This window comes from Xenia sp. Carnegie-2017, unplaced genomic scaffold, assembly GCF_021976095.1.
Source record: "Xenia sp. Carnegie-2017 unplaced genomic scaffold, XeniaSp_v1 HiC_scaffold_2, whole genome shotgun sequence".
In the NCBI taxonomy this organism is placed as follows: domain Eukaryota; kingdom Metazoa; phylum Cnidaria; class Anthozoa; order Malacalcyonacea; family Xeniidae; genus Xenia; species Xenia sp. Carnegie-2017.
In genome coordinates this window covers 3,438,861-3,463,645 of record NW_025813482.1, presented here as the reverse complement: position 1 = coordinate 3,463,645, position 24,785 = coordinate 3,438,861, and the positions used below count along the sequence as shown (strand labels likewise).

General features: G+C 35.4%; 1 protein-coding gene and 1 long non-coding RNA gene across 4 annotated transcripts; one reads left to right on the top strand and one right to left on the bottom strand.

Annotated features, from left to right (window-relative positions):
* Positions 1-463: 463 nt before the first annotated feature.
* LOC124440140 (NFX1-type zinc finger-containing protein 1-like) lies at positions 464-10,758 on the bottom strand. Its single transcript, XM_046990470.1, has 6 exons — positions 10,591-10,758; positions 9,382-9,764; positions 7,087-7,350; positions 5,945-6,741; positions 5,229-5,533; positions 464-4,838 (listed from the first exon to the last, which is right to left on the bottom strand). The coding sequence occupies exons 1-6, from the start codon at positions 10,616-10,618 to the stop codon at positions 1,102-1,104; spliced, it is 5,514 nt and encodes a 1,837-aa protein (XP_046846426.1). The 5' UTR covers positions 10,619-10,758; the 3' UTR covers positions 464-1,101.
* A 7,007-nt stretch (positions 10,759-17,765) lies between these two features.
* Positions 17,766-24,303, top strand: LOC124440786. 3 transcript variants are annotated; one of them, XR_006946765.1, is made up of 7 exons: positions 18,851-18,865; positions 20,375-20,470; positions 20,646-20,699; positions 21,192-21,323; positions 22,869-23,162; positions 23,747-24,043; positions 24,109-24,303. It is a non-coding gene; the product is annotated as an uncharacterized LOC124440786 (long non-coding RNA). The 3 variants fall into 3 exon arrangements; XR_006946763.1 differs by lacking the exons at positions 18,851-18,865; positions 20,375-20,470 and adding an exon at positions 17,766-17,950 and having other exon boundaries at positions 24,109-24,301; XR_006946764.1 differs by lacking the exon at positions 20,375-20,470 and having other exon boundaries at positions 18,784-18,865; positions 24,109-24,301.
* The last annotated feature ends 482 nt before the right edge of the window (positions 24,304-24,785 follow it).

Here is a 24,785-nt window from a genome sequence, read left to right as displayed (position 1 = left end):
TGTTGAGCATCGGCAGTTTGATGTAGACCTCCATTATGGCTGCTTTAACGTCACATGTAGCTTGCATCTTGAATCATTTTCAACTCTGGTGAATGGTTTACTGTTTGCCAATTGGGTCAGCTAGTATACCCAGAATATTTACTAAAACTCTGACGCCCAACTTGGCTACACTTGGCTACATAAAAAGGGACACATTTCAGTAGCAGACACACAATCATATAGATGATTGCTATCTACAAAGCCCGACATACGAGCTATGTTTCGTGAATGTCATAGACAAAATTGTGTTATTTGATAGTCTTGGGTGAGTTACGATCCTCATAAATGAATGCTCATAACAACTCAGTGACGTCATACTGAAATGTAATTTATTTGTTAAGTAGATGAACTAATGTCATCATTATCATTTTGCTATAATAGTTTGGATGTGTAGTTATCATGGCAGGAAAAGGCAAGAGACAAATGCATTTTCTCTTTTATATATTATCACAAAACCAAAATACTGTAGTAAAACAAAACAATACATGATTTAGACAGTTCATATAACTCTTTTTTATCTATATATAACTTATGCGGAAAAAACATCAAAAAGTAAAATACAAAAACAGGAACTTCTCACAATCATCCCGAAATAATGTGAAAATATGCTATTGACGATTTTAAAAGTTCAAATCAGAAAATTAAACCTGATTAAACCTAACATTATGTACTACTTTCAACCCTCAACTAAAAGAGATGATTAAATCACTTCTTGACCAGTACTAAACATAAACTATTCTTCTTTTTTGCACAATACATAGGTCATTCCAGCGTAGGCTTTAGTGCTTCCGGTAACAACATGCATGGAGACTTGTAACAGTTGATAAGACATGTTCACAATGGTTTTATGGCAAGTAGCTTGGAAACTTATTGTTTGTATTAGCAGTTGTAAAATGTACCGTTAGAAGAAAATATTGGAAAACGTATGAAAATTCCAATCATGATCTATGAGTATTCTTTGTGTCATGTAGTTAGAGTGGGACCAAATATTGATACTTTAATAAGTTCTGTCATTTGATTGTTAATGCTATATTTCCTGCCCACGCAGTCCTTTATGATTTCTTAGAAAAATTGTAGAGCCCTGAGTTCTTCAGGATCATAATTAACGAGATTAACTTGATTAGACCAAGCAGGATGCCTAGCGCCATCCATTTCAGAAGCCAATTGGTTATCAGCTTCTAATGTGTGATTTTCACCACCTATTACTGCATGACATTCAGGACATTTACCTCTTTCCATTGCGCCACCACAATCTCCAATAGCATATATATGACCATTGGGACACTTGAACCAGTGGCCTTTTGTTAAGCCCATCGCTTTAACAATTTCGGCTTTTTCTTCAGCGGTAATTGCACCAAGTTGGAGATCCTGACTAATTTGATCGAGATCACGAATAGCTGATTCTCTGACATCATTATTAATTTTACGGGGGGAGCGGAATAATGACGAGATTGCATCAAGCTTTAATTGTTGTTCATAAGACACTGTCTTGTTATACTTCTTTATATCCTCTTGGAGTACTTTCAACTTACACGCCAACGCTGTTCGCTGGATTTCTTGTTGTACATCTGCGATCAGCTGCGACGTTAATTTATCGCACTTTAACACCAATGTTTCTAGTTCCATAATCTGCGACTGAAGAGGTATCTTTTCCTGTAAGCGCGATATGAACTTTGCTTTGATTTCATAAATAGGTCGAAGAAGCTGTATTTTATAAGAGATCAAGTCCAATTTCTGATTGCTGTCGACATTGTTTATTTCAGTCTCAATTTCAAAGAAAACTGAAGATGTTGCATCGACCAAGTCTCTTCTAAATGGAATAATTGGTCTCCTACTTCGACGGTTGCGGTCTTGATCTAATGGATGTAAAGGGTCGGGATATTTAGAACTGATTTCTGACAGTTGTGCTTTCAACTCTTTCTTTCTTTGATCTATGTTGGCACCATTCTCTCTGACTTTACTTTTGATAGTTTCAATATCTTGCAAAACCTTTTTAATAAGATTTCCATAACGAAAGCTCTTTCTTATTGGAGTTTTACACTTGGGGCAAGCCTTGAGTTGTATTCTAGAGCCCTCTTCTTCGGCAAGGGACATCCATTGATCAAGAGCAGTGACCTCAAAAACGTGGTGACAGTCCAAAAGCTCAATAAATCTTGCACCATGCCTGTCTTCAGTGCCAAAGAAAATTTCTCGAAGCTCGTCTTTGTCACAAATGCGACATAGCCGTGGGCATTTTTCACCACATAATCCAACGCATCTGTGATTGCATGGCAACTTTTTACGACATTTTACATTACATGGCATGCGATCACAAATCTCCGAACATTTTTTAGTACACTTTTTATGCTTACATTGCCACGTGCATGGTTCTTGACATGGTGCACACGGTTCTCCACATTTCTTTCCACATGCGCTATGAACACAACGATTTTCGCATTTCCGTTGACAAGGTGGACAATCATTTGTACATGGTTCGTCACATGGATGAGAACAAATCAGCGTACGACCACATGGATGCTTACAGACAATGTGAATACGACCCTGCTTACAATCATGGCAATTACCTTGACACTTGTGCCCACACTCCAACAAAGTGTCACAAGGTTCATCGCATTTACATTCTTCAATAGGAAGCCAGCATTCAAATGATTTTGTATGCCCACAAAATAAAGTTCTGTCAACAATTTCTTTGCATTTCTTTTTTGAGCATATTTCGCCACAAGTAGCTCGACATGAATGACCACATTCCAAGATTCTTTCACACGGTTTGGGGCAGTTGAATAAAGAAGGATCTTGACCGCATTGCATTTTTACTTCATGCCCACATTTCGGGAGTTTTTTAGTAACTATCTCTCTGCAAGGACCACAGGGCTCTCCATGATGACATTTTCGACGGCACTGATGTTCAGGACACACCTCCTTTTTGCACAATTTTTTACAATCATACTCTTTATGTTCGCGATCAGCTGGATGACACACCATCTCACACTTGTGCCCACAGTCAAGGCGGTAATCACAGGGAAGAGTACACCCACCTTGAGGTACCTTCTTAAAATCTTGAGCGCTCCTCATTCCAAATTTTGTATTTTTATGATTTTGACAGTAAACTGGCAAAGCTGCTCCAATGGCTCTCTGGACTTCGAGATCTTTCATAATTTCGTGCCATAAATTGCTCTTTTCAGCTAACATTGAGATGTTTCCAATACAATAGAATCCTTTGCGTGCACGAGATAGGGCGACACAAATGCGGTTGGAAATACCAAGGAATCCAATTTTCTTTTCTTCATTGCTACGGACAAGGGACAACAAAATTATATCATTTTCTTCCCCTTGAAAGTTATCGACAGTACACAAACGAACACCCTCAAATTTTGTTTTGGGCATAAGACGTTTGAGATGCAGCAATTGCCCAGTATAAGTTGTAAGAACAGTAATAGTTGATGGACTGTAACCCTGTTGTAGCAAATACTGACATAAAGCAACGATGAAATTTGCCTCATGATCGTTTGAGTGACTTTTAAGTTCGTCATCTGACTGTTCCGCTTCTTGGTGATTAATAAAGAAGATATTCTTGGAAATTCCCATGACATCGTCAAACCGTTCCACACTTGAATGATTTTTTAGATCCTGATAAATGAATTTCATTAAACGAGCGATCTCGGGACGCATGCGGTGTTGTGTGTCTAGTGTATGACATTTCATTCCGTTTCTCACCATACGCTCAAACAAAGATACTTCAAGATTGTACTGCTTAGCAAGCGTAAAGACACACGGATTAGGTTTCAGTTGTTTGTGATCTCCAATCAAAATCAAATGTTCCGCTCCTTCTGACAAAGCAGTAACAATATGGGCTTCTAAAACCTCGGCAGCTTCTTCTACAATTATAATTCTGGGTCTGATCATTTGCAAAACGTTTCTATACTTAGCTGCTCCAGTTGTAGTCATTCCAATTACAGTGGCTTTCCGTAACGTATCTTCTTCTTGTCCATGTTTAATTTCTTTGAATTTTCTGCACTCAGTTTCATACTCTTGATAAAGCTCTTCTAATTTCCTGTTATGCATTTCATGGTAAAGATTGCACCAATGTTGGTAGTATTGATGACGTGTGTTTAAATCTAATTCCCATAGACTGAGATCTCTCGTCTCTTGCCAATGGCCGTTTCCTTGTTTCTCTTCAAATGCATTAAATCTTGCTTGAACATTAACGAGGTTAAGTTGATCTTGAGTCATATGCATTTTTATGTCATCCTCGTACTGTTGCACGGGAGCGAATTCATCATTAAGGATGCGTTCATTCTGCAATCTTTCTGCATCTTTTTCCACATTTACAGTAACTATTTCATCAGTATCCTCATCCTCCTCCTCTTCATTACTATCTTCATCGTCGTCGTCGTCAGTCAAATCATTTTCTCTTTTATTGAAGACGTAATTTTCAAAAATTTCCTCGTTCATGTTCTGAGAGTTACTAGCATAGAATGGCAAGTGTTGCATATTAAGCCAGGCATCAAGAACGGTAGTTCCATGAAATTCTGCGAAATACACATAAGGCAATAATTGGTTAGCTTCGCGTTCACCAATGACTGTAATCAAGTCTTCAAACTTAAGTTTTCTCTCGTTAGCTTTCTGAATACAGTATTTTCTTTCTTTGATACTACGTGCAGTCATATCAAGCTGGTCGCTGGCTAAATACCAAGCAGCAGTTCGTCTAGCTTTATTGGACAAGTTAAAAGGTTTTAACAAGTCACTGTCGCTTCTACCACCGACACGAACAACATCGTTTTGGTTAAATTGAAGAATACCTGAAAACGTTTAACAACATATTACTATTACTTTATCTAAAGATAAGCTAATTCAGGAAAAATATTTAAAAATTGTACAAGGATTATTTCATTTATAACTTAAACGAAAAAGAGAATGGAATGTACTTTAAATACCATTGTTTTGTATACTCAAGGTTCAGGTTATATTATCAAAGAAACAGAAATCTAAGCAACTACTTGGCTGAATTTGTTGTTTTAGTAGGGCATCATCGATATCAATCTGCTCTTCCTCAATTTTTTTTGGCCAGTATGCGTATGTATTATTCTTTATTTTAAAAAACTGACGTTAGGTAACTGAATTGAAATGATATAGATGCTTAAGATAACTGGTACTGAATTCTACAGCTCTTTCCTGACACTTGCAATTACCTTCAAGAAACTGATCTAAGGCGTGGTTTGTATAACAAACAACAAGCATTGGTCCGGCGCTCATTTGGTTCCTACGCCAGTAATCCTTATTTTTTAACAAAGCTTGCACGATCTTGAGACCAACATACGTCTTTCCAGTGCCTGGTGGACCTTGAATGACTACAAACTCTTCAGTTAGAGCAGCTTGAATTGCAATCAGTTGCGATCGGTTCAAAGAAACACTGCCAGCTCTTGGCCAACTTTCGGGTACCAAAATTTGCACTGATCGTGCATCCCTTGAACGTAAAACGCCTTGAAGATTATATCTATAAAATAAATAATGCGTATTGAAAAGACAAGACCAACACTTTTTCACAAGCAATTTACAAAATAAAATATAAATTTCGCAACAAAAAATAACAACCTGATCCTTGTATCTTACAAGACCTTTAGATTTGGACATGGACTATGAACAATTTATATCGCATGAACGTGTTTCAATGTGAAATATCAGTCTTCAAAGCTAATGGATTTCAAAATTTGAAAGTTCAAAGCAAAGAAGCTTAAAGAAAATTTCAAACGTTTATCAGCAATCTCCGAAATATTTCAGCCAGCTTCAGAACAACATGGCAAAAACTAGTAGATAGGGGAAATTAAATACAAAGCTCAGTAAAGCTGAAACCCCCCAATATGTTTGATAATGGAAATGTATCAATTGTTATCATTTTAGAACAAACCTTGGGCTAATTGGCAACACGTCATTATCTGCTACTTCAAAATCAGGGTGAATTGGTGGTTCCATTTCATGGACAGTAAGGTATTTTGGTGGATTAACAATTGTTTTGCATTGGACAAGATAACGACCAAAAGGCATTTTTTCGTCAGAGATTTCCTGTAGTCCTTCGAGGTTATGGCAATAGGCCTCGTAATAACCAGGTGATTCAACCATTTCATAAATTTCACCAGATTTAACATCAGGTAAATCACCAAGAAAACGGACTTGCACAAAACCATGTTTTAGTTGCTCTGTTTTTCGTTCGCTTACCGTCGCAAAAACGAGTGTTTTAAATTTATCGCTTGAAAGACAAAGAAATGTTCCAAAGATTAATCGCTTTGAGTTCTCCCACTTCACTCTTTGGAATCGGCGAACATCAAAGCGGATAAGGTGCACAATTCCAGAGACAGTACAAACTGTATCGACAACTTCTACATTCCTGTATACCCGCAGATTCTGATTTCGCTCATTTCTATGAACACCTAGTGCAATTTCGTCGACACCTTCGCGAAGTGGTCCGATAAAATCCTCTCTTAGCAATCGGAACTGTACGTCAAGATAGTGAGCCACGTTTTCATATGTGCCATCTATTATATTTTTTCGAAGGAAAACGGTTTTATTTTTATCAAAATCTCGAGCAGTAGGATAAACAGGAATCCTACGAAAATCATCTGGTGGTTTCTCTTCCTCATTATCTTTCACCTTAGATCGAGGCTTTGATTTCCTTTCGATAATACTCTGCCTTGAGCTAACAAGATCCTATAAAAACGCAATATTCGGAGTATGACAAAGATCATGGACGTATAGAAAGATTGATGTTTGCAGTGGCTCATATTTACATATAAATGTTATAATACATAAAACAAGATGGTTTTCAAAGGAACTTAATCTGGAATATCATGTTTATATGAATATTTACCCCCATTTATCTATAAAGCTATGTCCTTCAAAAGAAAAAAGAACATTTTCAATTCTTTGTGAACGAGTGAACTTGGGCAAATATTTTAAAATCTAAGAAAAATTTTGACAGTGGAGCTCAATTAAATGTTGAAAGTTGTAACATAATCGATTTTCCTTGAATTTTAACACCTATTATTTACAAACCTGCACTAGAGCTTTTGCATCCGAACTTAACGTGAGCGTCATTGATGCAACGACCAGGGAATCAATGGGAATGTCACTGTAATTATCAGGGAATCTTCGCAAAATTTCATCGAAAAACTGTATGATATTCTTGACATTTTTTTCCACATTTCTTTTAGTGTGAAGCGTCATTATGTAGCGTGAAAGGGGCACACGTAAAAATACAGTATTTGGAAACAATGCCATGATTTTCATCAAATTTTCTTTCATGTGAGTATCGTAAACCTATAAGGTGAGGAAATATATTAACGTATAACATATCTTTCAAATTCATCGATTCCTATTGCCTGTTGCATTTTTAAAACGCGTTTTATCGTTTATTAGAAAAGGGGCCGAAAAGCAGGGTTGGACTAACGATAAGTGGGACCTGTGGTTTTTTCCTAAGCGGGATGCCCTTATCCTCGAAATAATCCCCCCATTCAAAAGTTATTGTTTAAGGACAAAACACCAATTTGTCATAGCAAACTACTCTCGACAGCAAGCACAACAAAGTTGTTCAGTCTTTTCTGCGTCATACTCATACCTGACCATAATTTAATAATGATCACAACTTATGTTTAGAGAATGACCGTGCTTCTGAACAGTTTTCGATCATTACGCTCAAAAATATACAGAGCGGAATGATTGTTCTGGGACATACTGTTTCCATATTCTTGGAGACGAGAAGCCAATACATACTTAATTTCAACGAATCCAAAAGGTCTTTCACTAGCTCGATAAATTAATTATCAGTAATTATGCGGAGGATGATCCTGAAGTGTCAGATCTGTCAAGTTGCGAAGTTTCAGTAACGCCCCGCGTTTCCATAACAAAGTCTGCATTGAGAAAAGCTGAAAACTGTTGCAATTACTCCAACACAGTAGCTTCTATGTCATTGAAATCTCTTGAAGAGGTTTCGCTTTTTCAACAACATCGTTAGCCAAGAGCTCTCTAAGCTTTAAAAGAAAGCCAAACCTTGCAGCCGGAATAACGCGAGCATCTCCGCAATTCAGAGTAAAGATTGTGAATTATTTCGAGAAATGTACTTGTACGAAGGTAAAGGCTGGAGTCTGTGTCACTTCAGCCTCCGAACAAAGTTCATCGTACAGGAAATTTCGTGTAAACACTCGTCTTGCTTGGCTTATATAATGTTTGCATTAGGCTCTTTCCTTTGCTTTCAGCTTTTCAACGAGGTTTCGGCTTTTTCTTCGTCATAGCCAGTGATTTCTTCTAGATGGGCATTAATTTCATTGTAGCCAATAAGTAGAGCCATCAAGTATCTGACATTCGTTTTGCGTAGGGCAACCCTTTTCTCGTCGATGACTTTTGATAAAGAGACCGTGATTCACCCACCATGAATTGGCAATAAATATAATAGCAAGCACATGTTTGAGCCTCATTTCTTTAGCAGCTTTAAGTCCATATGGGCCTCGCACTTGGATGGGTGCTGCGATTGCAAGGGATTTAAGACTGTAGGGGCCGTATGATTGTGTGAGCAACCTGCTTCAGGGGCTTATAAGAATGCAGGCACCTGAATGTTGGCTATTTGTATTTGCTCAACCGAGTTTTAATTTTACCGTGAATAAATTCAAAATTAAAAATTTAAGCTGAGTGAAGCACGGGACTCCTAAAAGCGTGGGGCCCATAACTGACGCCGCCTAAACATATGGTTAATTCGGGCCTGCCGACTACTTTAGCTGACGTAATCTGCATCACATTGATCACTTTTGTATTTGTGGAGAACATATTGGCAATTTACTAGGCACGGTTCCATTCCCTTCAAGATTATGCATTTGTCTGCGTATCATATATTAGCTGATTTCTGATCTTCAATTGGCAAAGAAAATGAATTTTTTATAATGATACCGCGTAGTTCTCAATAACATACATTTATATTGAGCTGCACTCTTCTTAGTACTCTTCAGTCGAGCTCATTGATCAAGCTAACTAAATCTAAGTAAATTGCATTTTTCAATCATTCAGTAAAAATTTACGGAGAAGGGGAAGAGAACTAAAGCTATCTCTAGACAATCGAGAACGTTTACTTTGCAAATACGAATGTGATCTGTGTGATGCAGATAGTATGTACCTACACAGAGTGGCGTATACCGGCCGGCAAGTTTTGGTCACGAAATGTAATTTCAAAGCAACCATTACTCGATTTTTTAGAAATCTTATGGATTTGCAGTGAGTGAACATAAAAAGGAATACATTCTGTGATATGGAAACATGTAATGAAGCTCACGATGAAAATCCTAAATCTTAAAAATTTTATACCTTTGCTAAAATTTCAAGCAACAACTCAATGACGCCATCTCTAAGTTGTCGTTCATCAAGAAGATTTCCTAACTGTTCTTCATGCTTTAAAAGTTGAAGAACAGCCTCAGTAGAATCACCTTCTAATATTTTCTTCAATTTATTAAAATGCAGAGGAGATGGCTTGTGCGATCGTTCACTGGAACTTTTATTTTTACGAGCTTGATTTGGATTCCCCAGTGACGTCGGCAGTGGCTCTGGATTTAATCTCAGATGAGATTCGAAATTTCTGTTTGAATTTCTCTTTTCAAATTTATTTTCTCTGTCATCTCGGAAGGGAATTCCACCATTTCCAACACCACGATGGCCAGTTCTTATCTTACCTCTTCCTCTTCTTCTGGAGTCTATAATAATAATTCTTATATAAGCAATTAGGTATGAAATTACATGCTCATGCTGTACAGAACGGATTATTTAAATAGCCTATTTAAATTGAGAAGGAAGAACTTTATTTTGTCGTTCATAGAAAGAATAAAAACCTTAGAAATAGTTTTCCGATAAGAAATTAAAGAGAAATTAGTTTGCCTAGTGTAAATTATGCAGTCCACACATCTAAAGAAAACTAGAAACTTCCTGAAACGAGGCTAGGTAACGTGTGCTTCTAAGTATTGCAAGTTTCAGTATTTGTCATTTTTATTTAATTAATTTAGCATTAAAGCTGCATAGTAATTTTAAATGAAATTTTTTTATCCGTCTACATGTTTATCCAACTCTAATTCATAGATACGCGCTCTATGATGGACTGAAAATTTTTAAACGAGAAAACTGTGGCGACATAACAGTAACTTAATTATTGTCACATAAATTATAATATTTATAATCAAAGTGAATAAAGGAATAAAAAGCAGAATTATCAAATATTTCAATCATAGGATATGCAGTGACAACAAATATTTATTATCTTGTAACAGTCACATAGTTTCACTTTCGCCATCTTGGGAAACCGGATGGGAATAAGTATTATTAGTTACGATGATTTTGACTTGAATTTAAACCAAACAAATGATGAGTAAGACAAGAAAAAATTATAGAGGTTAATCATTTATATGATATCAACACAATAATCTATTGTCATTACTCAAAGCAATCGAGAAGGCATTATATTATAAAGCACATGACAAAGTTTTTAGATCGACGCACCACTTAAACATCAAACAATAATACACTCACCAAAACCTCTGGAATATGCGCTAGCCATTTATATTTAAAAGATAATACAGATACGTGTATTCTGCATCTTATCAAGACAATACTGAAGTCGATTAAAATGTGCGGCATTTATGTTCACTTCGAGTCTTCGATCGATGCGAATGTAAATTCCCGGAATTTATACTTTCATAAACAAGGAAAAGTGAGCACGTCACAAGATCAATCAATGAAAGTTTGAAACAACGGTGCAGGAACAGGGATTCACGGAATGGGGGAACAGAAAAAAAGGAAAGAAAGAAGAGACTTGAGGGACGGAGATGAGATTTATAACATCCTGACGATTGAGCAACATTTGTCACCATCACTGAGAAAAATGATGTAAAGGATGAACTTTTGTATACGCAAGTCAGTGCCACGGCTCCATAACATGACGGTGTTTGGTGTGTGAACATTCTATTTTTTCATTTGCAAACGATAGAAAAAGATTAATTAACATGACAATAGTTAAGGCGTCCTTCCACCTTTCACGAGTCATGCCTAAACATAAACTTCTTGAATCAATAAAAAAAAGTATTTAACTGTATCATAATCATAACTTTTAAAACAATTATATTCTTTCGAACATGAACTCTTTCTGAAAATTAATATACGTTAAATGTAGTTTGCCCAGAAACATGAAAAAATTGCAGGTCAGTTGCAACTTATTAGGAGTTTCCATATCAAAAATTATCAATACATTCGGTTTGCATGTGCAACACATTTGGTTTTATCTTAATCCTGTAAAATCTCATCTGACTATCAAAACATATCATTGATTTGTAGTAAATAAACATGCAAGCAATAACGTATGTGGAAATTGTGTGACATGTCAAACATTATTATTTTACAGTCCATACTATTTATAGTTTACATGTTTTATCATATATAGTTGACAAGCAAAAACCTGACGTAAAACATTGCGCAAAAAGTTTGCGCCGATTGGTTGCCAAACAGGCAATATATTTAAATATTAAATTGAAATTATATTTTTGTAAGTCTCTTTGTGAAGCAGAATTTTTCGAAAAAATACGTCATATACAAAAACACAAAATGACAAATAAAAAAAGCATTTAATTTGTCATTCTTCACAATGCATTAAATGTTTAGTCAAGGAGCTGTTGCTTCGGCATAACACCATGAATTAATATATTTTCTGCATTCTGATTATCCAGGTCAAGTCACATTTTTCGAAACTTTATAAGATTTTGATTGATCTCATTATCTTTATTTTAGAATGAAGCTGTGCATGGGAAGCATAATAATTTGCAAAACTACAATCTTCTGCATTAAAAGAATAGAAATTGCCTGATGATAAACAACAGAACAACATTCAATGCAATGAAGATTTATTTTATAATTGTGCTTATGTCCGTTTTTCAATTTGCTGAATTTTCTGAGTCGAACAAAGAATGCTATGATGCAATGAAAAAAAGACTTACAAAATTTTCATGGTATAGAGAATTTTAGAATTTATTTCGAGTTTGCCACAGATAACATGGTCACGAATTGACGTACACAGATACACCGAAATTGTACAAACAAGCATAATTTTCTGCACGATTTGTACAATTCACTGCATGTTTTTTATAATTTCCTGTTTGATAAACTTCTAAAACAGTAACATCAATTTCTAAAAGTATGTCAGAGAAAACAATTATGTATACAAATTAAGTCAGCTTACTGAGCTATGACAAAGGCAAACACGTTTCTAGCATTTAAACTTATATGACATGTTTTAAACAAAAATTCATTTATTGAAAAATGTTTAAAGTAATATGTCGCCCTAATTTCATTGTTGTTTTGTATACAGCATGTATAGCTATTTAACTAAAATGCACGCAGCTACGTATGTAATCATATTTCCTTTAAGGTATTAAAATCAATCAATTGAATCAAAGGAACTTCAGTTATTCCAGGCAAACAAGGTGATAAGGTAGAGAAAAACAATTTGCCATACAAGACAATAGTTAAAGATCATAAATATTCTTCGGTCACCACTAATTATACAATGGACAATGGAGATAAATTTTTGAGATGGGAAAATAAATTAGAGAATAACAGTAACAGTAACGATTTTAATTAATACAAGCTGTACGTGGTTTGATAGCTAAGATAAGATATTGTTGTTTTACTTGTCAAAGGGAGCAATTTTTGGTTACAAAGGTCACAAAAGAACTAAGGTAATAACATAGCTAATAAAATTTGTCTTTGGTAGACAGTTCTTGTGATAAATAGTGATTGAAAACAGATTTTCGTTTGACTCCATTCCAATAATACTGTAAGAATCAATGCTTTTAAGATTAAGGTACAGCAAGAACTCTTATCCTTTCTTTCTGCATCATGTTACTTCATTACAAAAACTCTATATGAAGGGGCGGCGTGGTGATAAAGGAACGGACGGAGAAGTTGGAATGGATGGTGAAAAGATACGTTCCAAATTTTCTATTTTAGTTTTTTAAAATTTTTGTACTCTTATAAAAACGCCTCTTAAAGTTTCAGAAAGGCAAAATCAATGGCTTCCTTTTATCATTTTTCAGGCGATAGTTACTGATTTTTTTGAAATACAAACCAAACGAAGCCTATAAAGATCTTATTGATAACGCGATGCAACTTTTTATAATTTATTTTGCTGACACAACTATGCGCTTTCCTGTTAGAATGCGTGACAGCTAATTCCTTGCACATGGAACTTTTAATTTCTGAGTCGATCATTGTGTGATGTTCAATCTTTGATAACTAAATTACTTTACATTCAATAGTGCCTTGGTCTTATTAATCTTGTTATAAAAACGACATAATTACCATTTAAGACTGTGTTCTACATGTATGCACTTATGTAGTAAGTAACAGAAATCTCGTGTTTGCAAATCAATGTTATGGTGCTGTTGAAAAAGTTCCAGCTTTATTTTGGCGAAAACTGTAAAAATTTGAATGCTTAGTTAACTCAGATAATAAAATAAAATGGTGTTAACTTTTACGAACACTAAAAGTTTGAATGAAATTTTAAAGTGCAATTTTGAATATCAAACGTGATGACACTTATAGAATTTTTGACTCTATGACTACCGCTAAGGATGTCGAAACGTCAGTCAACAACAACAAAAACAGTCCTTCTCAGGACTATACCAACCTGGACGATCTGCATTTACAAACATGTAACAATACTCCCAGGTTCAAACCATTTACTTTATGGTTTTAAAGGTCGAACAAGGACATGACGGACCAATGGTAACATTCTAAATACTTTGTGTTGCAGCTCGTTGCTTTTAGAAACCTCGCTACATTTACAGGGCGATCTTTAAATGGTCGGTGAACATGGTCAAAAAGGGGAACAAGTATAAAAGATGCTTTTAGTAATATACAATTTTTTCTTCATCCCCTTTCGGTTGCTCCCTTTCCCTTCTTCGGAGTTGCCACAGCGTGTTTTTATTCCCCAATAAGTTCTGTCCACCAAATAATTTCTAATACTCCCATGTTCCTCATATCATGCTCACCACATCCATCAACCTCCTGCAGGGCTTTCCCTCTTCTTCTCTGTCCTGATACAGTAGCTTTCCAACATCTTTCCCCAAAATAATCTTCTTCTCTGCTCAGCCTTTCCTCTTTTAACGGCTATCCAATTCTAGTGATTTTTGAAGGGCCTCGAATGTACTCATTCCTTATTTTGTTATTTAATCGTTACTCTAAGTGCCCATCTGACCATTCTTAACTCTGCTACTTCTAGCCATTCCACTTGTTTTGCTGTCACTGCCACCGTTTCCATATCATGCATCATGGATCGGCTAAAAGCCCTCTTGTAAATCTTCTCTTTAAACTTTTGCTGATAATGTCATGTTACACAGCACCCCACTTACTTTCTTCCAGCTTGACGACCTTGCTTGTATCTCCTCCTCACTTCTTCATCATTTTTTCCATTACCCCTCATCATTGCATCTATGTACTTGAAATCAGCAACTTTTTTGACAAAATCATTTTTCAGTTTTATTGGCTCATCATCATTATTCTTTCCGATATCAACTATCATGTGCTTTCTCTTGTTGCGGTTACCTTAAGACCCTTCTTTTCAAATGGCTCTCGATCTCCATTTCCCCAGATTCTCATTCAACTTTTTAACATCTGTTACATGATAGCAACTACTATCATGTAATATCATTTTAATGTCATATTATAATTTCATATATAATTAATTAGAACGTTATCTAGAAGCTTGCTTGCATGCGCTAGAAGCTTGCTTACATGCGTAAACACTTTAGAACCGCAACCGCATTTGTTGTTATTGTGGTTAACTATATCTTGCTGTAACATACTGTATTGCGTATGGGATGTAGGTCACAAAACCACAATACTTCCGATTAGATTATATATATATATCAGTAGTTTAGACCACTGAGTACAACCTACGAGGACAACCTACGAGCACAAGCTACGAAGACAAACTTAGGAGGCATAGCCTACCGAAGTAGGTTGACAAGCTACAATCTACCAGACAACTATCTTGGCTTCTGTCCTTTAATCTATTAGAAAACTATTGTGAGTCATTGTTGGACTCACGAACGCTCAAGAATAAAGACTCGCGGTTGTACTCAGACAGAGGAGATAAGTTTTACTCATACTTATTGATATAATTATTAAGACACTTATCTACTTTTAATATTTACGCTTTATTAATAAATTGTTTGAGAAATATAACTGGTTCACACTATCTTTGTTGCGTGTGGAAATAGAACCAAAATTAATAGTTATTCTTTCGGGACCACGCACGTAACAACATCCTCTCCATATAAAGAAATATCATCAGCAAACAATATCATCAAACAACATGCACCAAGGTGCTTCTGATCTTATATCCTCTTTCAACTTATCCATGATAATAGCCGTAGTCACTGATAAGAAAAAAACATAAAAAACATAAAAAAACTCAAACCGAACTTCAATAAACAAATACATCACATCAGCACGATATTCAACTTGTAAATAATTCCATCATCTATAGTAATGATACGCTCTCACTTAAATACTATAAATGTAACTGTAAATAGATAGCATTGGTATTTCTTGTACTGACGATGGCATATATATACATGCCTGATATATATAGTGCTATTAAGAAATTATGGAAATATACATAAAGACTGGATAACGCAACCTAATTCTGGTGCCTAGAGGCTAGAAAATTTTGAAGCCAACTTTTGACATATTGGATTTGGCACTTCTAGTATATATTCTATAATGAATTTTCTCGTGATTTGTATTTTTGTTATTTTATATTTCCGAAATCATGCCAAATCGTATATTATGATATTTAAACAACGTGAGAAGACTTCCATAAGAAATTTAAAGAACATAAGTTTTTCCCCCAAACCGTTGTATTGCAGTCTTGTTATCATAATAATTCTTTTTTATACCAAGAATAAAATATAAATGATCCAAAATGAATGTAAGAGTAGCAGTTTATTATATAAAAAGTATACAACGCACTGAAAAAGTGGATAGTCCAATATGGCCGCTGCCTGGCTTCAAGTCAAGCACTAAGTTGCGTTATCCAGTTCCTATACATATCAGTGCTTAATTGTAGTCGCCAGAGTGTGAAAGCGCAATGCATTCTGTGTCAATAAAGTCAATTATCGACCATTCTCGACACCTCAAGCCGACACCTCTACTCGTGCCCCTCCAAGAGCACGAGAAATAAATATTATTACCAAATTGCCAAATGCGAAAGTCAGTTTGTTGTTTAGTCACAACGTTACTGAAACGTTGTGAAAATCCCTTCCTGCGACGTTTACTGGCTTTACTTTCATAACGTTAATACAACGTTCTTTGGACGTTTGCTTTCGGTCATCTTTGACCAGACCAAACCACAGCCAAAGCGCGACGTTGTAAGAAGGTCGTATTGTGCTCGTCTTCGACTTAACAAAATCACAACAAAAACACAACGTTGTATAATCGTCGTATTTAGGTTAGGTCGGACCAAACCACAATATGACCAAAATATAACTTCGTGATAACGTTATGTGATAGCTGGTGCTGAGCAGGAAGAGGTGCGATAAGAAAATTTACCGAAAGTGCAAATCTGTCTAAATTGCCAAATACACGTCCACTTGCATTCATTTACAGCACATCCACATTTTGAGTAGATACGCGGATAGGCAGTGGATATTTTATACTATATTACAAGATGATTCGATCTTCCAAGAAAATAATCAAAGGTTTCAATGAGACGACCCACAGATATGCAAAGAATTAATGAAATTTTAGATATCAGACTAGACAAATGTTAATTTCATAAACTTATTGACTCGTATTCACGCGTCAGTTTTGTCCTCAGTTATAATAATTTACTCATGTCTCCTTATTGTCTCAATGATTTGCTTGAGTTGTAGTTCATGTGATTATCTCCACCATTCTTGATCACCGTGGAAACGGTTGACACGTATTATTTTTTGATGATGAGCGACTAGCACGAGTACAACTAGCACAACTTTATTCTTTTATTTGTTGTTAATATGTAGTTATGTATTGTAATATATCTTTTTTGAAGCATTCATTAATTACTCAAGATTGTATGAGCGTAGAATACCGTGTTGCTTGTGTACTGGCAATAGCATAGTTTCGAGTGCAATTCGGGAAAAACATGCATTAGAGTCTCTTAGCGTACGAAAGTCATTTATTCGTCAAATTGCTTATAAAAAGCCATATATTTCAATAAGCAAAGAAAAAACAAGTGAAAAATTCTTTGCTTAAGCACTATTGGAGTGACAAGGTCACTCATTATTGGAGTGACCTTGCACTGTTTTGTTGATTATTTATTGCGTTCGTGACGATATCACAGAAGGGTCACTCAGGTGTACAACGCGTCCACATGTCGGCCATTATTCCAGCTGGATGATTAAGATTTCTCACTTATTTCCAACCATTAAATTTCATGATGTTAATACTAATAATGAAATCAAGTATATTTTGACTTAAGAAATGACTTCGGATCATTTTAGAGGTTTGGAAAAAGTCAGAAACCTTAATCATCTGGCTGGAATAATGGCGGCAACCATGCGCGGCACAACATGCGAGAGGACAAAAACATCAAAGGCGCCGCATAAGCGACTCTCCTGTATATTCTTATTCTGTGACGTTATTATATTTATATACGTATAATATCAATTCAAATGTAAATTTCACAAAAAATGATGAACACAAAGACAGAAAGACAGCATAGAACAGACACTGTTAGTTTCCAGTTGAGTATTCTGTTCACTGTGAGTCAAACTATTTGATCGAGAAAAAATCATGAAGACAACCGTACCAGCTTTGCTCACAATCGTTTTACTTGGCTTGGCCTTCATGTTAGGTAAGTACGTTTGAATTTTACCGTAAGTTGGAGCCATCGATATTTACATTACTTATGGTGCGCGTCACTAATTAGGGATGGGCGATAGTAGCTTTTTTATTCGATACGATATTTTTTCGATAATTGCCCTTTTTTTTCGATATGGATATGGATATCGATATTTTACCAGCTAAAACAACAACAGCAACAACCACTTAATATTTTTAATGACCAACGACAGCAGTTGTAAACAATAAGAATGTATACTCCATGGTGTATTTAGTTGAGCCAAATAATATGAATAATATAAATAACTAAAAAGTTCATGTGTTCTTATTTAAAAACAGTAACATGTCAACGTTTTTAGACTTAAGTCTGTTTCGTCGAATTGAAATAAGTTCTCCTGCTTTCGAGAAGAGTCTCTCTGCTGTTACAGACGTAGCAGGAATACAAAGATATTTTTTGCAAGATTAGAGAGAATTTTGTAATCCTTCTCTTTTTCTTTCCACCATTTCAGCGGATCTTCATCTCTTTGCAGGATCTTATTATGAAAATATCTTCCAGATTCTTTCTCAATAGCGATGGTACAACTTGCTTGCACTTTTTTATCTGCAACTTTTTTATCGAACAGATCCGATAATCCGACATCTTCTTTCACCGGATTTGGTGCTCTTATTTCTGCCTGTGCATCAGTGCGTACTGCAGGAACATGCTGTTTCATCTCTTGGATAATCCATTTTTCCCCCTGTCGTGCAGTTACCAAACTAAAAAAGGCCAGCTTTTTTATGCGTGGGTCTAGTAAAGTCGAAAGGGCTAGAAAATTTACACTTTCCACGCCTGTAAAACGGCGACGCAGTTGAACACTTATCGCAGAAGCAAGGGCTGTATGTTTGTAGATACTTGACGAGGTCAAATGCTGGAGGGACTTAGCAAGAGGTATAACATTTGAGATTGAAATGTATTGCTGATATCCGCTGACATCTCGCTTGTGGCACGTTCAAAAGGTTTTAAAACAGCCATTGCCGCTTTAAGCAATTCCATATCTGAGTTATTGAGGCATAGATCTTTCGATTCAAAAGACAAAGTGTTGTCGTAACGGCTTTATGCTGCTCGATCATGCGTTCAAACATATGAAACGTAGAGTTCCATCTTGTGTCTCTTTCCTGAAGGAGTTTGTGATCAGGAAACTGCGCTTGAGCTTGAATCTCCTTCAACTTAGCCGTGGCTTTTGTACTTTGATGAAAAAATTTCACAATTCGTCTGCATCTTTTTCTTATATCATTTACCAGATCAGTCTTGATTGCTTCCGATACTACAAGGTTCAACGTATGTGCAAAGCATTTGATATGATTCCAACGAGTTATTCTAACGGCGGCAACTACGTTGGTAAATTCTAATGCAAAAAAGTGTTTTTTCTACCCGCGACTTTATCCGCTACATTTTACCCGTGACACGCGACTTTTTACCCGCGATCCACAACAGTTAGATACACTCCTTTCAACGCGCGAAGACTTCGCACAATTAAAGTGACCAGTGTAAACATTTCGGATTTTATTGTATAACAAGCTAATGTTCATGGTACAGATATTATTTTTGATTTATGTATGTTTCGAAAAAAACCAAGATTGAATTTGTTTTTGTCACAAATTTAACACAAAAACACAAAAAACTGTGACCACAGTGAACCGAGCAATAGAAAAATAAAGCGTCATTCTGTGTTAAACATGTGTTGTGTGTTTTGATGCATTGTCATTATGACTTCATGTTAAAGCACACCGCGAAGATTAATTAATTTAATACTAGCAAGAACTTACATTTATTTGCTCTCTCCTTAACATTTTACTCGCCCAATCACTGAGACCAAGGAGTGTTACTGCATAACTAGACTAAATTCAAGTACGGTGACTGAAGTTTCTCGTATTATTCCACCAAAATGAAATATAATCGATGTTTAACATAGCTTACAAAGCTGCAATTTTTTGATATCTTGATCTGTTTGGTTGCATGCACAGGGCTATCCACAAAAACTTATTAAGGCATGAAATGATTGTCTATGTTTATCAACCAAAAAAACATGCTTTTGCAAAATAAAATTTTATCATCCACTCTCCCACATTAAAAATATTATAAATTGTGACGTCATGCCCAGAAATATCTTACCGAACAGACACTAAATCTAGATGTTGGACAGTACATAGTTTGCATGAAGACGGGATAGAGTGAAATGGGAATGAGAAATAGTGTGCTGCCTCGCTGACGCTTGTCAGCAATTAATCCTTCCTGTGGGAATTACCTGTTCATAACATATCATTCTGAGGCAATTTCCACAGGAAGGGTTAATGTTAAGTTGGCTAGGTTTAAACTTTATATATGTAGTGCAATCAAGCACCGCTGAGGATTCATATATTCATGATATCCAGGCTTCTTGAATCTATTGTTTTCTAGGGATTATAACATGAATATATGAATATGAGCCACTACAACTATCGATCCTCCGCGGTGCCTGGCAATACAACAATATTTTTCAAGAACATTTTTAAGGTTAGCTATTACTATCCAGTTATTCAACCAATGCTTAGTACCCATTTTTCTTCCTGATATTGGCAACAAAAAAATATTAGCTACATTCACTCCTCGATAACTGCTTGCACATAAATAAACTTTTAACTTACTTGTTATTATTTTAGCAATGTTTTTATTTATATTTTTTTACCAGGTCAAGCATACGGGAAAGGCAAGCTTAGTTATGCTATATTTTCCGAAGATGAAGGTTAATTATTACTACTTTTTGCTGAATAGTGAATATAAGTGTGATCAGGCAACACATGTGAGTAGATAATAAGCTAACTCAATGGAACAACCACACAAGCAATATTACATGTGGCAGTAGGAACACTTACGCGTGAAACGATCCAAAATTAAAGATTTTGATTGATCGAAGGATTTTGTGTCAGTCACGCGTGATAAATGTAATCTCGCAATAATACAAGAAAATACGAATTTTTAACTCGGACTTACTTTCTGTAGTCCGAACAATAAACGTGGAACTGTAGCGCATTTTGTAAAGTAGGGCAAAGAATGTACTCATTGTTAAGCATGAACTTTTGTCCTTAGATGCTTGTTTTTCAACATTTTGCAATGAAATCATAAGTCGGTTTTGCATGACACCGACTGCCGCCACCATACAGTGCACTTTACAAGGACATATCATAACATTTTTGTCGTATAACTGACAAACGCTTTTACTGTTGACAAATTTTAGGCAGTTGCAGAGCTGTCGAACCAAAAGCCAGAATAGATTGCGGTTATCTAGGAATAACACGAGGAGAATGTGTAAACAACAATTGCTGTTGGGACACAAGCATTAAAAACGTTCCCTGGTGTTTTTACCAATGTACGTACACACCATTACCATTTTTTGTCCTTATCAAACTCTAGCTAGTTCAACTTTGCATAACTCCAGGGCTACAAAGGATATAATTAACGAAGGTTGTAAAAAAATAGCATGTAAAACGGAAAAACGCAAAATAATTTGCAATTTGAATGCCTAGCGTTAGCATATGCTTCAGCAAAATGTCCCGAAACTATTTCAAACATGCTTCTCGGTAACACAGTGCTCATTCAAAAGATGGTTGTCCTTTGCGATAATTTTACTGTCAGATAAGCCATTAAAACTCGAACTACGTATTCCACCAAAGGTGTTTGAAGATCTTGCCCGCTGGTCACTTTAGTGACGTTTTCCTATCTTTTCCGTTTTTTATACAACATACATATAATATTCAATAACAAACGATTTTCTTTTTAATCAGGATTATTTATTTATAGATAGTGCATGTGACGTCGATGATCGATTTTATCTTTACTTGCGCAAAACAAAACAAATCAGTTCGTGTCACCCAAACATATTCATTTCCTCAAATCAAATCAAATCAAAAAATTGTTTAATATGAATACATCTTCTTGTTTTTACAACTGAATTACATGTATAATACACCATTATTATCTATAGTAACAATAATACAGTTATTTACAAGCATTAAGATTAATAATAGTAAAACTTAAATAAAGATTAAATAAAAGATATATTACATATGCAGATCGAATGTACAACATTCTCCTCTATAGTTACTTACGACAAAAACAACAGCACATGCAGTGTGATACTCTACAGTACGGTATTCTGGTGGTCGCACAAATACACAATGCGAATTTTTTCTCTAGCCATGCATACAACACATGCATATCTCGTTCATGAAATCAATTCTTCATAGAAATGGATCAAAACAACGATCTAGAACCCAATCTACTAGATACCTCACGTCGCCAAAATTCAACAGTAACGATTGGGAAGGTTGTTATTTGAAAAAGTTACAGCTGACGATGTGCATACGAAGGAATGTGCTTTTTCTTGTACGTTAATATATAGTTGCCAAGGCGATAGTTCTAGTTTTGGCTTTTAAAATGTTTGATACGATTGGTTTTTGAAAGTTTTTACATTATTTTTGTCCGAGAGTCTTGAATTTGGCCACTATTTGAGATGGCTCATTGCCCCCCTACCTAATTTTTACACGGTAGTTAGACCAGAGACTTAGAGCGCAATCCTCTACATGTCTAATGGTCAATATGAGGCAACGATGTTGATATAGATGGTAACAGAAAACTAGAATCTTGATAATAAGTAAGTTAAAAGAAAGTATAAAAACCATTTCTATTAATCGTGTTAAAAGCCAAGCCTAGACTATCAACTCTGTAACTGAAGCTATATCAACTCCGAAGTTGCTGAATTTTAGTCATAAATATCGTCCGTTTTGCCACCTTTCAAGATGGCAGCTTGCCTCAGTCGTAACTGTAGATTTTCGTTTTAGTTGTGGAGTCTCAAGTAGAATGGGTTCTAGTTTCATAGCTACGTGGAAATAATTTATACAAAACTTTCTTTTAGAACATTTTTGAATGAAGATTTCTGGTGACGCGATGATGAATATTATTGTCAGTTAATTTGACTGTAGATGTTGCAATCAAATATGTTCTTGTGGTATTGTAACATTCGTCAAGCATTAAATTTTCTACTGAGTTAATGAAATGTTTGTCTTAATTTATAAACACATATATCTTCTTGTAAAACATAGTATTGGCCATATATCTTCTTTTAAATTCCAACATTGGCAGACCAACCAGGAATTGGAAATGTATCAATGAACAAAACACATTTTGAATTCGAAAGAAATGCACCAAAGTAAGCAAAACCATAAATGTGCAGCTAAAAATTGCTTGCATAAAGATGAAATTAGGCATATCACCTCAGAAGGCCCTGCTCAGAACGCAAGCCCAATAACTTAATATCAAAAATATGTCTGCAGTTTTTGTTCTTTGGTGTCCCTTTATCCACACTCACGTTATTTGACAAATATTAATAAAACCATTTATAATTAAGGCTTATTGGTGTTTAAGGTAGCTATTAAATAATCTAAACAATGACAAAAACTTCTTATTTCAAAGACACACGTCAAACTAATACTTATCTAATTCAAAGTTTCACAATAGATGAACAAATTATTCGCAAAAACTGTCGTGCAGTTAACAGGCCAAAGGTTTATCTCACAAGAAAGAGTAGCTATACACAACTGAAAAACTGAAAACGCATGGATTATTTACAATCTATTTCACGCCAACTGCCTGTTTGCCTGTGGCGCTGTATTTAAAAAGTTACGTTGAAATATAAATAATTGACTGAAGTACGTATGAAGATAGGTCAAGCACGATAGGAAAGGTACTAAAATTTAGCAAGAAACTTCTTCTCTTACTTGTCCTTTTCTCCAGTGATATCGGACCTCGTTATTTTCTCCATGAAAAATCCCCGTAAAGCTCGAGCGAGCACCGTAAGACAACTAAAAACTGGGTAAAGCAGTTTTTTAAAACGAAGAAAGATTCTCCTCGTAACTTTCGATGTAAAAGATCGATGAAGATAATTCAAAGAGTCATTTCGTCAACTGTGTTTAACGGTCGCAATATTCGCACCAGCCTTCAGCTTTGGCTTTTTGTCGAGCATCAATTTGCAAACAAACCTCAGGGGATATAGTGTCGCACGGAGCTCGATAACTGGGGGTATTCATAAAGGTATGTTAATCAAAAATTATGTTAATCATTTAAGAAATAAAAGATGTTCATTGTGTTTGCACAAGGCTAACCGAGGAGTCCTTTGGGAGAACTCGAGAGCAGATCAGGTCGACTGGTCGAGTGAAACAGCTTCGAAACCATCTTCCTATCTTTAAGCAACTTTCCACATCCAGTAAATAGTTAGGGAGATATCTGGGGATATCAATGTATATATGTATACATATTGTATATATCAATACAAATTGCAAAGTCATTGATTAAACAAATCAAAAAATTTTGTTTTCGTTAATTTTAATGCTGCTCACCATTGGCGATAAAATTTGATATGCATTTTGTCACTTGTGAAAAATATCGTATATCAAATGTAGTTACGACGTTTTTCACTAGTGAAGATAATGGTACATTACATGCTCGGAAATTTGAGGCATATGTTTTTACTCTACCGTTTTGATGCGCATAAATTTCAATACTCTTATAAAATATATGTTATTATATTCAAACACAACAAGGCAAATTAATGCAATCCTCTTTTGTTATTTGCTGTTGTTTTAGTTTTTATTATTGTTGTTGCTATTGTTAGAAGTTGTTTTTAGAAATATTTGTAAACCTGAAGGTGATTTGAGACTTCAGTGTCACTTTATAGCTACAAGATTGTCATTTGGCATTTACAGTTTCAAATTAGATTCAAAACCATTCGAAAAATCGGCACATTCAACGTTTACATTTGACTTGTCTTTTATAT

Bases quoted from the DNA above. Each gene is read 5' to 3' on its own strand.
- LOC124440140 (XM_046990470.1), bottom strand. From the start codon at position 10,618: ATGGCTAGCGCATATTCCAGAGGTTTTG. The intron at 7,351-9,381 runs GTATAAAATTTT...CTCACCTTATAG, and splicing joins TGCTTGAAATTTTAGCAAAG to GTTTACGATACTCACATGAA. The intron at 6,742-7,086 runs GTTTGTAAATAA...GCGTTTTTATAG, and splicing joins ATGCAAAAGCTCTAGTGCAG to GATCTTGTTAGCTCAAGGCA.